Here is a 16489-nt window from a genome sequence, read left to right on the forward strand (position 1 = left end):
TAACAGAACCTTCTGTAGAGATGAAAGTACTCTGCACATATGCTGTCTGCTATGGTAGCCACTAGCTACAAGAAATGAGCTAATGAGCACTTGAAACATGGCCAGCACAACTAAATTACTAGGTTCTAAATAATATTTAAAGTAAGATTTGAACAGAGCATCTCTGTCCTGTGGTTCGTTTCCCTCTTTACTACCAGCATCTGCACAGTGTCTGGCTCCCAAGAGGCATCGGGAGAGATTTATTATTCTAAGCATACTAAGTTTTAAAAAATTTACTGGATTTTTATCAAGCAATGCAACCCTGTCCATCATGCATGTGGGACACAAAGCAGTCCTCTGTGATAGGTAATGCCTTTTTCTCAGTTTGTTGAAAAGAATACTGAGGCTCAACTGGTTTAAGATCCCACCCCAAGACTAAATAAAGCATTTTAAGGTCAGGGTGTTAATGGAACTCACATCCTTCTCACTATTTTTTTTTTCCTTTTCATCTCCCCATACTTAATGAAGTTCCTTTGTCTTTTTCAGCTTCAAATAACTGCTCTTACAAGGAAATTCTCACAAAGTCTCATGGCTCTTACTTGTCACTTTGCTGGTCATGTGGACATGCTGTGAATTTTAAACTGCCTAAGTGTCAAAGACATGTCTAACGAATAGTTTCTATCCATATCTATCAATATTTTTTGCAAACCAATCCTGAATGTTCACTCATGCGGTAAAATATTCTTATGGTGCCCCATCTTATCACATATTTTAGTGCGGGTGAATGAATATGTATGCCACATCTCTAGCATTTTACCTAAAAAGCTTAATGGTCTCTCTTCTTTTCTGCATCAAGGCATTTTCTCAAACTCTGTAAGCCAGCTAGGCCCAGGAGAACAGAACAAGGAAATATAAGAGAGTTTCATGTAAGCAACAGAAAGCAACCTACAGCTATTCTGATGGAAATTAACAGACTCGGGAGCCAGGGTCTTTAGAACTTCTGTGTGCTTTAGTTTTGGCTAATTACTCAATTAGTTCTCAATATTTGTAAGCTGAATACAGGTCACTCAGCATCTTCATGAAAGCAAGGACATTAAGGGAAGAAGCTTTGGGAAATTAAGAAACTTATCCCAAGTACTTAGAATAATCGCCAGCCTTAGAAATGCCAACCCACCCAGACATTTTGATTGGCACCTGGGGAGTGGGGCCAATAAAGTGTCATCCTTGCAGACTTAGTTTTGACAAGACAGAGGCGGCTAAGCAAGCTCAATCTCCAGGTTACTGTGGCTTGGGTGCAGAGTGCACTTCAGAGCTTGAGGGCGGTGCGCTCGTGCGGGGAGGCGGAGCTTCGGCTGCACGCTCTCTTCTGCCCCGCCCCCTGCTCCCAGCCGGCCGCTGAGGGGCCGCCGGTTTCCCTGGCAACCGCCGCGCAGCGTCTTCCTGAGGGAGCCTTTTCTGTCAGCCCGCGGATCCCACCGCTCGCTCCCCACTGCCCGGTGGTTTTTGCGTGGGCTCATTGACTGACGGACAACAAAAATGGCGGAGCGGAGCCAGACAGCGCCAGAGGCAGGTCTGTGAGGGCTGTGGAGCAGGGGAAGGTTGAGGTGCCTGTCTTGGGCCTGAGGGGACTGGGGACTCTTCATTGCCCTATCCTTGAGGAGGCGCCCTTGTAGGATACTGAGGTGGTTACTTCAGGGTCAGGGTTCACTGGGGGTCTGTATCTCTCTGAGTGACCAGCAGGGAATTTCAAAGTTCTGCTGATGGAGGGCTTACACTCTTGAGTAAGCATTGGCCCAGAAAGGGTTTGGAAAGATGATATTGGACCCATAATAACGAGAGGCACCTATTATGGGGACGGAGTCAAAATCCTGGAAAAGGAACGTGTTCAAACTCTTGTGGTACCTTGGAAGGTATCCCCTCCCCCGACCCGGGATATGATTTGGAACTGGGGAGAGGAAGCAAGTTTATGTGGAAGATATATTACCTCCATATGGGCTCCATAGAAGTGGAGTTTTTACAGAATATTTGTGTTTGAGAGAACTCTAAAGTCCTAAGGGCCACTAAGGAGTCACACACAAAGTATACAAATCTTGTCCTTAAGAAGACAAGAGACTTGAAGGGTCACCCAACCAAAGGAGACTGGAGTGCATAAGTGTATTTGGGGTCTTGAAGGTCATTCAAAATTATGAAGGGTTACATGTCCTATCTATGTGAGTATAAGATAGCCTTTATGTAGCAGGGATTCTGACAGGAATGGAAACCCAGGATTCTGTTTCTAAGGATATCCTTATGGGTCTGGTTGGACTAAGAGCATTAGTAACCAACGTGCTTTTCAGGCTAATAGAAGAAAGCAAGAGTCCTTTTTTTTTATATTTAGGAGATTTGTAAAACAGGCAGAGGACAGAACAGCTGAAACTTTAAGGGTTAATATCAGTGTTTGCATAGAAAATCAATGACTTTGGGATATACAGATTGGTGGGTAGTTAAAGTGGGCTATATATTACCTTATGTATGTGTTAATAAGACATTGCAAACTATAGTTATAAGAGTGACTTACTTGAACTACTCCAGACCCCCCTCACTGTGTGTGTGCATGCATACCTGTGTTTGTATACACACACACACACCCACACACACACCACTAGTTATAAGGCTATGTAGTAAAGGAATAGTAACTATAAACTATTTGAAATGAACAAGAATGGTACAAGACATTATTATTTTTATGGCTTTTTATGATTTCTTTTTGATTGGTATCTCCATTTCTTCTATTCATTTTGCAGTGTGGCTTTTCATGAAAATTTTTTTAGGAACATGAACATTCATCCACTCATGCACTTAAAATGTTTATTAAATGCTAACTATATGTGAAATACCAAATTAGGCACTCACTGCAAACCCTTCTTGATTCTCTTGACTTTTTAAAATCTTTTATCCCACTTGAATCAATTATATAAGTAAACAGATTATTATTTTTATCATTAAGTATACCTCTCCTTTGACTAATATATAAAATCTGCAAAGGCTTTGCTTTGCCTATTAATCTTATATGGTCTAGAACTAAATCAGATGTAAAATATGTTCTCAATGAATAAATGACTGGATTGAATGGAAGTGATAGTTTACTTGAAAGGTGACAGAGACTGAATAAAGGGAGAGAGCAAAGAGAAGTATAGGCACAGAGAACTCAAGTGCAAAGACCTCAAGGCAAAATTATTAATATACTTTGTAAAGATCTTAAAGGAGACAAATGTGGGTGGGAGCTCATGAGACAATGGTAGGAGAGAGGTCGAAAGCTGAAGCTAGGTCTTATAGAACTGTAATTTTGTTCAAATTTCCCAAGGTTAATGGGAAACTACAACAGGTTTTAAGTGGAAATATAGAGTCATTAGAATAATTGAAAACTATTTCTGCTGTAGTAGAAAGTATTAATACAAGAGTATCTATGGGAGAAACTGTTAGGAAATAATAGCAGGGACGTAGAAATGAGACACAGCAGATAAAATAGATAGAACTCAGTGAAATATGAGATATCAGAAATTATCATTTTCTATCTTTTGCAAATGAGGGTTGGTTGTGCCACTACAAAGATAGGGAAAGTTAAAATAGATCTTTGGCTAAGTTTTAGAGGGAAGGCCATAAATTTAGTTTTTGACTATGGAGTTTGAGGTATCTTTAAGGCACCCAAGTGAGTGGAGACATTGACAAAGCAGTTGACTTTATATCTGAACTTGCATGGAGATAATTATTTTGGAAGTGAGATAGTTATGAATGTGGATGAAATTGTGTAGAGGGAGAAAAGGCCCAGGGTCAACTGAGATATTTTAGTACTTTCCAATGAGACTGAGAAGGTATAATCAGGGAGAGAGCAATCAAAAGAGTATTTCAAGATAAGTAGACTCCTCAGTAGACTAAATACTTCCAAGTGACATGAAATGGGGAGTAAGGAGACTAGACTTAGCAACAATGAGGTCATCGGTTACTTTGATATGAGAAAACTGATGATGGGAAATCCAGGTTACCTATCTTCTAATTTATTATGCCTTCTCAATCCTTATTTACTGGTTAATTTTAATTGTCAGTCTGATATAATCTAGATTCTAGATTCCAGAATAAACTGGTAAAGGAGTGTTAATAAGGAATTTTCTAGATAATGTGAGCATGCATGTCATTAGGAATTGGCTTAATATGATGTCCACATAGCAAAATAGTAGTAGGTTATTCCCAATGGAAGTAGCACAAATTGGTCTTGATGGGTGAAAAAAGGAAACAAAGTTGGGTGGATGGGTGAGGGGAGATGTATGTGTGAAGAGTTGGGGGAACAGAAGAAAATATGATCAAAATACCTTGTATAGCATGTCATGCAACAAACCCTAGATCAACTCTAACCCCCGGGAAAGTTAAAAAGGACCATTGCTAGGCACACTATGGAACACTAGAGAGAGGAATAGCAGGGTACAAATGACCTGATGGTATAGCAAAAACAAAGGGTTCTAATTAGGGATGAGAGAGGAAGATAAATGAGGGCAACAATGAGAATGTCTGAAAAAATCATGATTATCTACCTATAATACACACATACTATATATATTAAATACTGCCATACACACACACACACACACACACACACACACACACACACACACACATGCTCGCATGTGGTTTAATTGCATTTTTCCCTTCTGGACTAACTGCTCTTTCCAAGATGAAAAGTCTATCATGTAAACCAGCTCCAGGCATGAGAAGCCCTCTTTTGAATTGTTGGTCAGGGTTGTCCAATAAACTCCAAGAACATTATAGGCTATTGGTATTGACCTTTGATGCCCCCTGCCTTCAGAGGTGGAAAGTAAGTCCCTATTGCTAAAGACATTCATTTCAATCAGAGGGCCAAGAGGCCTGTGAGCTGGAACTGACCTGAATGCTTCCTCCATGAGGACTGTCTTAGATGCTTCATGAAAGTACTATTCTAGCTACCAAAGAAGGGAAACAACGGACATTCTTATACAGCTATCATGCTTATGAACCACAACAAAGACCCCTGTAGCATGATAACCTGAAGAGTGCAATAGTGACATGTATATCTCGGCAGTAACCTACAGCTCTTTAGTTGGTCTTAAGACTGTCTGAACAAAAGGGAACTCATACCTGGTACTGGAGATTTAGCCAACAATCCAGTACTTGTAAAGTCATGAATTCTGAAGGAGAACCTACACCCACCACTTAATTAAACCAACTACATCCTACATATCTCTCCTTACACTCACAGATACATGTTGCCCTCACCCCTCCTCGTTAAGGAAACTTTTCTCTGAACATATAGAGAGCAGTTGTAAAGACCAGTCTTAACTGATACATCTACAATACAACTCCTACACCAAAGGCTCAGGGATCATTTTGGAAGAGGAAGAGGAGATGGGAAAGTTTTGTAAGAGCCGGAGGATAAAGGAGTTTTCTGTGAGATTATGTCTTCTAGTTATGCTACAAGCTACAATCAAAAAGTTTCACCAATGTGACCAATCTGACTGCCTTAGCATAAGCTGAATAGGACAACAATAAACATGCTCAAGTGGATGGAGGAGATCTCAGCTCTATACAAAGAAGTACAGACAACCAAGGAATGCTGAGAGTGGGAGAAAAATTATTCTGTAGGGAAGATGGTACCAATAGGTTACCCAATATAAAATAGCCCCCAAAACATTCATACAAATACTATTATACAGACTGAGAAAATTGTATTTATGTATTTGGTAATACATACAAACACATGTGTGCATGTATGTGTGTGTGTGTACTTATGTATGTACATAATAGCAATTAATGAACAAAGAGCATGAATTTGAAAAAGTAAGGAGGGCTATATGGGAGAGTTCAGTGTGAGGAAAGGGAAGGGAGAAATTATATAATCTCAAAAATAAAAGAAAATTTAAAAAGAAAGTAGCAATATAGACAAACCTAAAGAGTAATGTAAGCTGTATTACGAAAATGAACCAGTAGAGCAAAAACTAAATCTCAGATCCTTAAAAATTCTTCCTTTCAGGTCCCTCCTATAATAAAGGGATGCTTCATGCTAATACAAATGATGATGCAGTTTGTCTAATGGGTTTATTTTTTTTTAGCAATGAAAAGACAACTCATTCTGCCCATAAGAATGTGGCTCAGCAGGGTTAGCACAGTATTCTTCCTCTTATTGATAAATAACAGACATTTTTAGAAGCTTTTTGAGTCATCCAGGTTGAAATGACAAGAAATGGCTGGCCAGAAGTAGAAGAAAAAGTCTGTGTTCAGTCTAAAATACAAAACAAAAACCCCTACATTGTACAAAATTCCTAACAAACTAATGAAAATTAAAAAATTCTCCAAATTCCTTAATAAACTATTTTTATAGCAAATAAAATAATTGTATTACTGGCAGAAATGTATACTTTTGTTAATATTATATAAATTTAAGGACATTGCTGTTAATGAAAAGTAAAACAATCCTTGGAAGCATTTGAAAAATCACTAAATTCACTAATTCTAAAATCATCTTTTCCTGTTACTTGAAAGTATTATTCTCTTTGAAAAATGTAAGTAATTAAAATTTAAATAAACCTTCAAAGTTGTTCATATAGTCTTCTTTGAAGTTCAAGGACAATTTTATTAGTGTTGAAGAGAAAACATAGTATAGGTTAGATGACAATCCTGGGAGCTGTCTGGAGGAAATGGAGAGAAAGCAATAGAAATAGACTGCTTATCAAGAACAAAAGAAAGGACGAAAGAAAGGCACTCCCAAGGATGAAAGCTTATGAGCTGAGGAAAGGGCCCCAGAAGCTTATTCATATATTTTCAGAACCATACTGTTCAAATTTTTCATGTACACCTTTCTCAGTTTTGCAAATTTTATTGCTATGAATTTCTAAGCAAATTTACCCTAGGCATAAAGTAATGTTTGATGAGTGATTGATTGACTGACTGCACTTGCCAGTCTTCATTTACTAGCACATTAACTATCACATTAGCTATACACATCCAGAAGCTATTATTTCTTGGTTATAAGGTTTTTAAAATACACATTTAGAGTTTATATAGAAATTATAGAGGAACAAGAGAGACACTGTAGCTCAGTCTGAAATCTGGAAAGAAGAGAAAGTTTTTAACTAAAATGATCATTACTCAAATATATCTAGCTACCTTCCCAATGTCCAAGCCATATCTTTACAATTGCACATTGAGCTATCAATAAATTTAGAATCATAAAAGGAAAGTAGGAACATAAACAATACAAGGATCCTTCCTTTCTTTAGTGTATATCATTTTAGTTAAAACAAAAGTAGGAGCAGGAAGTTAAAAGGACTGGACTAGTCTTTCCCATGTCCATCCATTTTGTAGTCCATCATTGTTAAAGCCCACTCTGGATGGTCTTTGTGGCCAGGACTAGTATACACTCTTAGGAAAGTAAATATTAGCAAACGGGCACTTTCTGAACTGACTTTAGGGAATTACATATTTTCCAATTGCATATACAAGCAAAAATATGGGGCCAGCTAACTAGGCTTAGTTGTACCTATTTGTCCTAGATAGCCTTAACTGTAAACTTGGTATAGCTTAGAGTCACTGAAAAGCCCGTCTCAATTGAAGGATTTCCCAGATTAGATTAACCTGTGAGCATGTTTGTTGAGGATTGCATTGTTAATATTATAGAGTCCAGCCTAGTATGGACAATACTATTCCCTCCATGGGTGGTCCAGAGCTATATAAGAAAGCTGGCCAAATATGAGACTCTAAGACAGATAATATCTTCTTTCATAGTTTCTGCTTGACTTCATTGATGGTAGGTTCTGACCTGAAAGCATAAGCCAAATATATCATTTACTCCCGTAAGTTGCTTTTGGTCAGAATCTTTTTATCATAGCAACAGAAAGGCAACCATAACACTATTTAAGCTGAAATTTATAATCACTCCTCCAAGTTAGCAGAACAGTGTAGGCAACTTTTTAGTAGGACTAACCTTTAATTTATGAAACAAAAACATTGCAGGTGTCAGTGATCCAGGTGGTCTTATCCCTTCATCTCAGTGTTTATAGCAACATAGTTTCATTATCAGGAAAGAGTTGAGATGTATCTCTCTTTTTTGTACCACATTGTATGATGATTATCTTAGACCAGTGGTTGAAAACTAACACAACTATGATAGATCAACCTGTCAGATATATTTTGTTGGGCCAGGAAGCATATAAACAGGGCTTCATTATATTATAATAATATTATGCAGAGGCCCAGCCTCAGCCTGCGAAAGGGTCCTTCTTTCTTTTAAAAGCTCAACTTTTGTTGTTTGCTTGTTTGAATAAGACAGGTGATTTTCCTGCATTGTGTTGATTGATTTCCTGCATCTCTTTGGTATAGTATAAGCTTCTCATGTTTGCATATTTTGTATGAATTATTGGATACAACTAGACATTTGATTAGGTTTGAACTTTTTTCAGAAGTAATATTATGTGCTTCCATCAAAAGGCTTGCGAGCATCTGGATTTCTGTTTTTGTGATGCTGGAAGACACTGAAGAATATTAAGTGGTTTTATATAATTTACATTTAAACAATCATTTAGAAGAATTAAAGTAGGATGGAAAAAAATGGTCCATCTGAAATTGAGAAAATTAGGGGAAAGCAAGCTAATTCATGAATGGTTTTATTAAGGAAGATGGAGATGGTGAGTCTAAAGGTTGGCTTTAATGTGAATGATTCTGTTCAAAGGATATGATACATTTAGCCACTTTTGGTTAACTTTTGCAGTTGATAATAAAAAGCTAAAAAACACCAATAGTCTTCAATAATGATTTATTTATTGCTACTATTTACCTGTCCATTGTAGGTCAGCCTATCGCTGTTTCCATATGCCCATGGAAGGAGTCAGGATGTTAGCATAGCTTCTACCTGGAATGTTTCTGGTCTCAGAAGAAAAGAGACAATTTTGTAACAGAATAATAATTCTTAAGAGTTCTATTTGGAAATGATACATGTCATATCTAACATTTTATTCTTCCATGTTTTAGGTTATTCTGATATCAATTATCCCCAAGCATTTAGTCCTTCCTTAGGCGAGGGCATCAAGTATTTTTGTGACAGGAAAAGATGAAAGGTAAAAAAGGTAATTTGAGTATGGAGAAACAGTTTTTGATGATCTGAGAAAATACCCAAGAACAATAATTTATAAGAAAGATTTAGTTTGGCTTGTAGTTTCAGAAGTTTAGTTACTACGGCCACAGTGAGGCAGAGTATCATGATGAGGAGTAATGTAGTTTATCTCAGGACAGTTGGGAAGCAGAGAGAGAGATAGAAAAACAAAGAGGATGGGGCCAAGAGTTAGGCACTTCTCTAATAACCCACTTCTTTCAGCTTAACCGCTGTTGTGTGATGCTGTTTCCCAGGGAGATGTGAATAAATGTCAAGTAATGCTGGATAGAGAACACCCCAACACAAGGATATTGTTAAAATCCAGCTGGATGAACCAATGGGTTTTCTTGGGGTTACTTATAGGAATATGGGTGAAGACCAGAAATGACTCAGATAGAGCTGCATTACCAAAGCTCACCCAGAATTGGGGGCAGCTTACAAAAGCTGAAACTCTGGAGCTGGAAAAACACTGCAGAGCCTACAGGCCCTCAACATGTTGGAAGTGTCCTTTGCAAATAGTTATGTTGCTCTGAGCCTCTTCCATCCAGGCAGCTCTGCTGGTCCTTGTTTCTTCTAGGCAGCCTAGGTGGTCTCTGCTGCTTCCAGGTTGTTAGACTGTCTGCTAGTCTTCTCAGGCAACTCACTGTGTCTGAGGGAGGAGTCTAATTAATCAGGCCTTTTCCAGGTACTCCCTGAAGCTATTTTGAGTTCTTTACTTTGAGAGCTTAATGAGCTTCCCTGAAGGATGGAATCTTGCCTTCCCCTTAAAATCAGGTTGTTTTACCTCCCTGTAACTATCCAATGTCTCAATGAGTTCCTCTAGAAGATAGGTTTTAATCTAAGAGGAAGCTGTTATAAAAAGAGCTCTACCTTCTAATGATGCTAAATTATAGATCCATCAATGCTTTAATCCTTTTATTACGTCAAAGACCTCATGATTCAATCAGTTCCTAAAAGCCCTACCTCCAAACATTGTGTTGGGAAGGCCAACACCTTAAGCCTCTGGAAGACGTTGTAGCTCAAATCATAACAAAGCATGAAATTTCATGATACATCTGAGAGTTATCAGAAATAGAAAAGTATAATGTCTGTGTAGAATAGAGATTGTAAAATTTAAAGTAAGGAAGATATCAACTCATATTCAACTAACCTCTTGACACACTGAAGGCTTAGACTTCTGGCCTGAGAGAGTTGAAATGGAAAGTTCTATCTTATTGCTGTCTCGGAGAAATACACCATGAACTACAAATGTAATCTACATAGACCCTTTTAAATCTGCGGGTAGCAGCATTAAAATATGAAGACAGATGAAATTAATTTTAGTGTACATTTTAAAATTCAATATATCTCATTCAATATTCTTGTGCGATGGTATAGTACATGGATAGAGGAATTGATTGCAATATCCTGTTATATTTGTTGTATTAATCCCTGTGCCCAGCACCTAGAAAAGAAGTCAGAAGGGTTTTTACAGTAGTTCATTACAGGCCGGGGAACAACAGGTTGTTATTATGGCTTGTCCTCAAAAAAAGAGTACTTAACAAAGAGCAGTAATGATCTAAAAGGAAGTGTGAACCCGAGAACACTAGGCTTCCATTCTCCTAGAGAAGCTAGAGGGCAAAGAAATAACCTACAACCACCTCTTAAGACTACAAAAACCAGCTAGCATCCTGTGGGAAGAGCCAGGTCTTAATCAAAGACACTATTGGAATGTTGGAATAAGAAAAAGAATAGGATATTAGGTAAGTTTAAAGAAGACACATTTCCTCTGGACAGAACAATAATGGGCATAAGAAAGATAGGTGAGGAAGTGGTGAAGATTTCATTGCCAAAGTCTCTCAAAGAATCCTAAAGGAAACCAGACATCTTATGGATGGGACTTAGGCATCGGGAGCTTGGATGAAGGCATTTTTGGATTAGAAATTAATGCAAAGTAGTTTCTGTGCTACTGGAAGCTACCAAGCTAGGTAAAAATAGGACTCTGAAAACTTTGCCTGCTTTGTGGTTATTGCTTTAAATGGGTGGGTACTAAATGATACCTGAAACAGGAGGATTTAAATGACAGGGCTCTAGAATAAGAAATGTTAATAAGGACATTTTCAAAGAAAGCAACTGTAGTTTTTGATTACTATGATGAAGGAAGAGAAATTGCTTTGACAGCATTTTTGAATATCCATGATTTTCTAAGTACCTTGTATAACTTGCGTTTAGACTTTAAAAATGCAGTATTAGTTTGTTTGATTTCTAATGTTTTTAGACATGGAAAGTGATTTTAGAATAGTATGGTAACTTATTTCAGCTCACACAGCTGATGAATAGCAACAAGAATCTCCAAGATCTAGTTAACTCCTAAGGACTTTTTATTCCTTGTATGTATCTTTCAAAAGATGCAGAAGAACAAGATAAAAATAACATGATTAAACTTTAGCTTCCATTGACAGAAACAGGAGAACCATGTGTGGAATTTGTTTCATTGGAGAAAGGATACGTTTATTTTAGGTACTTAAAATTTCAGGTAACAATGAGGTAGATGTGTGGACATGATGATGGTGCTCCTAGAAATGTGAAATCTAACACTGAAAGACAACCTAGAGAAGAAAGAAAACCAATGAAATATGTTAAGTTGAATGTATAAATATGGATACATGCTATCTAGAGATTAAGTTGAGTATAAAAATCAATATTTATTTAAATATTTTGAAAAATTGAGAAATGAAAAAAATTATATATAAACCTGAATATTAAGTTTATCTTTGTAAAATAATTTTGTCTTATATATATTAAAATTGTATAAGTATACTGAAACTAATATATATGTAAATATACACACACACAACTATATATTTGTTTATATATACTAAAAGTAATGTACTACAGTGGTAATTCACATTATATTGCTTCTAATAACATTGTATGAGGGTCTTTGGTCTCAAAACATGAATAATTGATCATTTTAATATACAGTATAATATTCTGTTTTATAAATGAAAGGACATTATATGTAAATATTATAGACATTTAGTAGTCTGGAATAGGTAGTACACAAAGTCTCTGAGGCTTCACTGAGAATTCCGGTTGTAACAGTTTTAAACATTTATTGAGAGCTTTCATTGGTCAAATATTGTTCATAGATTCCATGTTATTTATTTCTCCAATTAATATATTAGGTTTATTTTTCAGATAGTTAAGACTTTGAACAAGATATTTATGTAGTATGTTAGTGATTACTGAAGTATCATTTTTACCCTTTAAATATTCCCATAAATTTTGTGTGTATGCTGATTTGAATTAGTGCTAAAGTTGTTGGGTGAAATATCTACTCTATGCTACAGAATTCTAAAACTTATTTACTACTCAGTGATTAAGGTATCATCATCATGATTATTCTTTTTACAATGAAGAATGAAACTCATGTATGTATGTGGCTTGTCTAGATACTCAAGGCTATATGATTAAGACATTGACAGATCAGAGAAAAAGTCTGCTGCTATAATTAGTACCACAATCAGCCTAAGCCCTGATAAAATTAGAGAAGTAGCTAAAATAATATAAAATATGAAAAACAAATGTAACTTTACATTGTTATCTCTATTACTTTTTCACTATGACAAAGAGTAACTGGTGGAGGTAACCAAAGGGAGGAAGAACTTATTTTATTTGTCTCAAGGCTTCAGAAGGTTCCTTTTTTTAAATTTTTTAAAAATTTTTTTAATATAGCATGTTACCTAATGACTAGCCAGGAACCAGAGACAAAGCCCAATTTATTATTTTTTTCTTTGTCATGTGCTGCATTTGTGATTTTCTCCTCATTTTTCTAGACCTTTGAGGCAAACCATTAGGTTATTTATTTGAGAGTTCTCTGATTTTTAAAATTATACCTAAATATCTCATTTTGAAATATTGTAAATGAACAAAATCTCAGATTTTTAAAAAGAATTTTTGTGTTATGTCACGAGGATTTTGCCTGCATGTGTGTATGTGCACCATGTATTTGGCTAGTGCTAGTGGAGGCCAGAAGAGGATTGGAACTATAGATGGTTATTAGCCACCTCATGAGTGCTGAGAACCCAACCCTGACCCTCTGTAAGAGTGTGTACTCTTAATAGCAGAGCCCCAGCATCTGTTTTTTTGTTTGTTTTAAAAGTATCCTCTTCATCCACTCCCCCTAGTCCCTGGAGTCTCTGATTTCTTTAAATATGAGTGCTTATAGGTATAGGCTTATGGTAGGACTGGCTTGGCTATATTCCAGAGATTCTGATAGTTGTTTGCACTTTAATTTTCTGTATGAATTAAAAAATCTCCTCATTCATGTCTTCAGTGACACACTATTCATTAAATAGTGTATTGTTTTATATATAAGTATATGTATATTTCCTGGGGGTAGTCTTATTAATTTCTAGTTTTATTCCATTGTGGTTTGCTAGAATGCAGCGAATAAGTTTGTTTATAAAATTATTGGTGCTTGCCTTGTGACTTATAATGTAATACATTTTGGAGAAAATTCTACACAGTATTGAGAATAATGTGTTTTTATTTATCTGTTGGGTGAAATATGTGTTAATTACAGTTGATCTATGGTGTAATTTATATCTCACCTTTCTTTGCTGCATTCCAGTTTAGAAGATATGAGAATATGAGGATAAAGCGTTGAAATCTCTCATTATTACTATTACACACACACACACACACACACACTTTTTTATCTTTTAGTGATTGCTTTTGCTGTCTTGGGTTTTTGTGTGTGAAACAGCTTTTCTTCATCCTCTGTGTATAGCGTTTCCGGACAAGAATTATCTAATGACAGCACTGGTTAACATGCTAGTGTGGATGGGGGAAACTCCATGAGGTGCTGCCCATAGATAAAGAGGTATCAGCAGTTGGCCAGTGGCTGATGAGAGAGGGAGAATCAGTTTCCTTTAGGGATGAGCTTCTATGTAGGTTGTCTAGTCTCAAATGGTCGCCCCTGGACACATGTATGTAAGATCAGTGCTAAATGGATTCAGTAGCTATCAATATTTAAAGAGGAGGTCATGGATTTGGGAGCAAGTAGGAGAACATAGGAAGAGTTGGAGGGGATGTGAGTGGTCGATTTTATAAATATTTAATCTCTACTAGGGGTTTCTACCCCGCCTTAGATCAGTCAGTTCCCAGATAAAGCACACACACCTTTTATATTTATAATGTGCCTTTAATGTACTAGAGCTGGGCAGATATACAAGTTATTAGAATCTACTTCCCCATCAATAAACCCATCTGGACAGCTCTTAGCTTTAATTGGCCAGCTCTAGATTGGAAATCAGCCATGATTTCCGTGACTCTCATACCCCATGGCATTTTCTCTTCTCTCCACCTTCTCTTTTCTCTCTTCTCCCCTCCCTTCATGGTCTTCCTCAGAGCCCAAGCATGGGAACTGAAACTCTACCTACCTCTCTTCTGCCCTGCTGTAGGCTGTATGCATCTTTATTTGACTGATAGTTTTAAACTTAGGAACAAGTTCACATAGCATCACTTGGTATAAAGTGGGATTCTCTTGTCCCTGGAGCAACCCAATCTTGGGGACCAATATTAGCATTATGATACATAGCAAAAACAACAACAACAAAAAAAACCAAAAAACCTCAACAAGTGAGGAATGATGTAGATGAAGTACACATGTTTGAAGTTTTCAAAAAAAAAAAAAAAAGAAAAAGAAGTAATACTTTTATTTAATGCTGGCTTAGTTACCACTATTTGCTTTAACCTCTGTTTGTTTTGAAGTAGTCATATTTCTGCATATCTGTGTATGTGTATGTAGATATCTGTCTATCTATCTATCTATCTATCTATCTATCTATCTATCTATCTATCATCTATCTATGTCTCAAGATAACTTTCCTGGGCATAACAATCTTGGTAGACAATAATTTACATTCATGACCAGGAATATATCATTTAATTCTTTCCTAGCTTTTAGGATTACTCTCAACAGATGTCCTGTTCTGATATTTCAGCCTCTGTGATATTTGGCATTTTTTCTTCAAACCTTGTAGTATTGCTTCTTTGCCTTTTTTTTTTTTTTTGACATCGTGACTATGACATATCACATCTGTTGGGGTGTATGTGTCTTCTGGCACATACTTTTTTGTTTTATCTGAGTCCTTCTAGTGGGTTATTGTTGACTTGGATTATGTTCAGGGAGAAAGTCCACTTAAGTAATAATTGTGGCGGCTTACTAAGAGTCTTAGTGGTAACTGCTAGTAAAGATACTTTGCACTTACATGTCCAAGTCTAATAGCAGGAGGAGTCCCTGGGTGCTGTTAGGCAATATGTTGGATGCTGCCTCCTGTAGTAGATTTCTGCTCTTCAAAATATTTTGCCCTGGTGTGCTTATAAGAATACAGCTCATAGAGATTCCATAGCTTACCAGAAGCCATTTTGAGGTGGTTCCCCACTTCTTAAACTTGAAAAGCTCATTCTTGAGCCTTGCTTCCAGCTACCTGCTTTTCAGTCTCCCATACTGCCCTGGGATCCCCAGTCTTGGATTGGAGTTTTTCTCAGACCTATGCTTCACATTGGTGGGCCTGTGCTATTCTGCTGCCTCACTAGAACAGGTCTGTGCATTTAGTTAGTGTTTTCAACCAGATAAGCAATGACTTTTTTTTTTTAAACCAAGGAGAAATTATTATACTCCTTTAAATGTCTAAGTAGAAACAGTCACCTCATTGATGTCATTTTTGGACTGGTTTGACCATCTTCTAAAATTGTAAGAAGATTATCTATTCTTTCTTTCCTGTGCTGTATGGAAAAGAAATGAGCTTGTGAACTGGTCAAAATTAAGGTAGTAATTGAACTTATTCTATTAAATGGATGTAAATAACACACTCATGCAGGAGAAATGGCAAAGCCTATGTATGTTTGTCACATCCCTCTCCTAACTGTTCTTACATTTCTGGAATATTATATATATATATATATTTTTTTTTTATTAGATATTTTCTTTATATACATTTCAAATTTCAAATGCTATCCTGAAAGTTCCCCATCCCCTCCACACTCCCCTACCCACCCACTCCCACTTCTTGGCCCTGGCATTCCCCTGTACTAAGGCATATAAAGTTTGCAAGACCAATGGCCTCTCTTCCCGGTGATGGCCAACTAGGCCATCTTCTGATACATATGCAGCTAGAGACATGAGCTCCGGGGGGCAGGGGGGGGGTACTGGTTAGTTCATATTGTTGTTCCACCTATAGGATTGCAGATCCCTTTAGCTCCTTGGGTACTTTTTCTAGCTCCTCCATTGGGGGCCCTGTGATCCATCCAATAGCTGACTGTGAGCATGCACTTCTGTGTTTACTAGGTGCTGGCATAGCCTCACAAGAG

General features: G+C 37.0%; 1 protein-coding gene across 3 annotated transcripts in view; it reads left to right on the forward strand.

Annotated features, from left to right (window-relative positions):
• The first annotated feature begins 1341 nt into the window (after positions 1-1341).
• Positions 1342-16489, forward strand: part of Agbl4 (ATP/GTP binding protein like 4) — a 1132428-nt gene continuing 1117280 nt past the window's right edge. For all 3 annotated transcript variants that reach the window (XM_029476352.1, XM_021161010.1, XM_021161009.1), the window contains exon 1: positions 1342-1549. In XM_029476352.1, coding sequence (XP_029332212.1) covers positions 1516-1549 — 34 coding nt within the window. In that variant the 5' untranslated portion in view covers positions 1342-1515. The remainder of the gene's footprint in view (positions 1550-16489) is intronic.

Source organism: Mus caroli, chromosome 4 (assembly GCF_900094665.2).
Source record: "Mus caroli chromosome 4, CAROLI_EIJ_v1.1, whole genome shotgun sequence".
Lineage (NCBI taxonomy): Eukaryota > Metazoa > Chordata > Mammalia > Rodentia > Muridae > Mus > Mus caroli.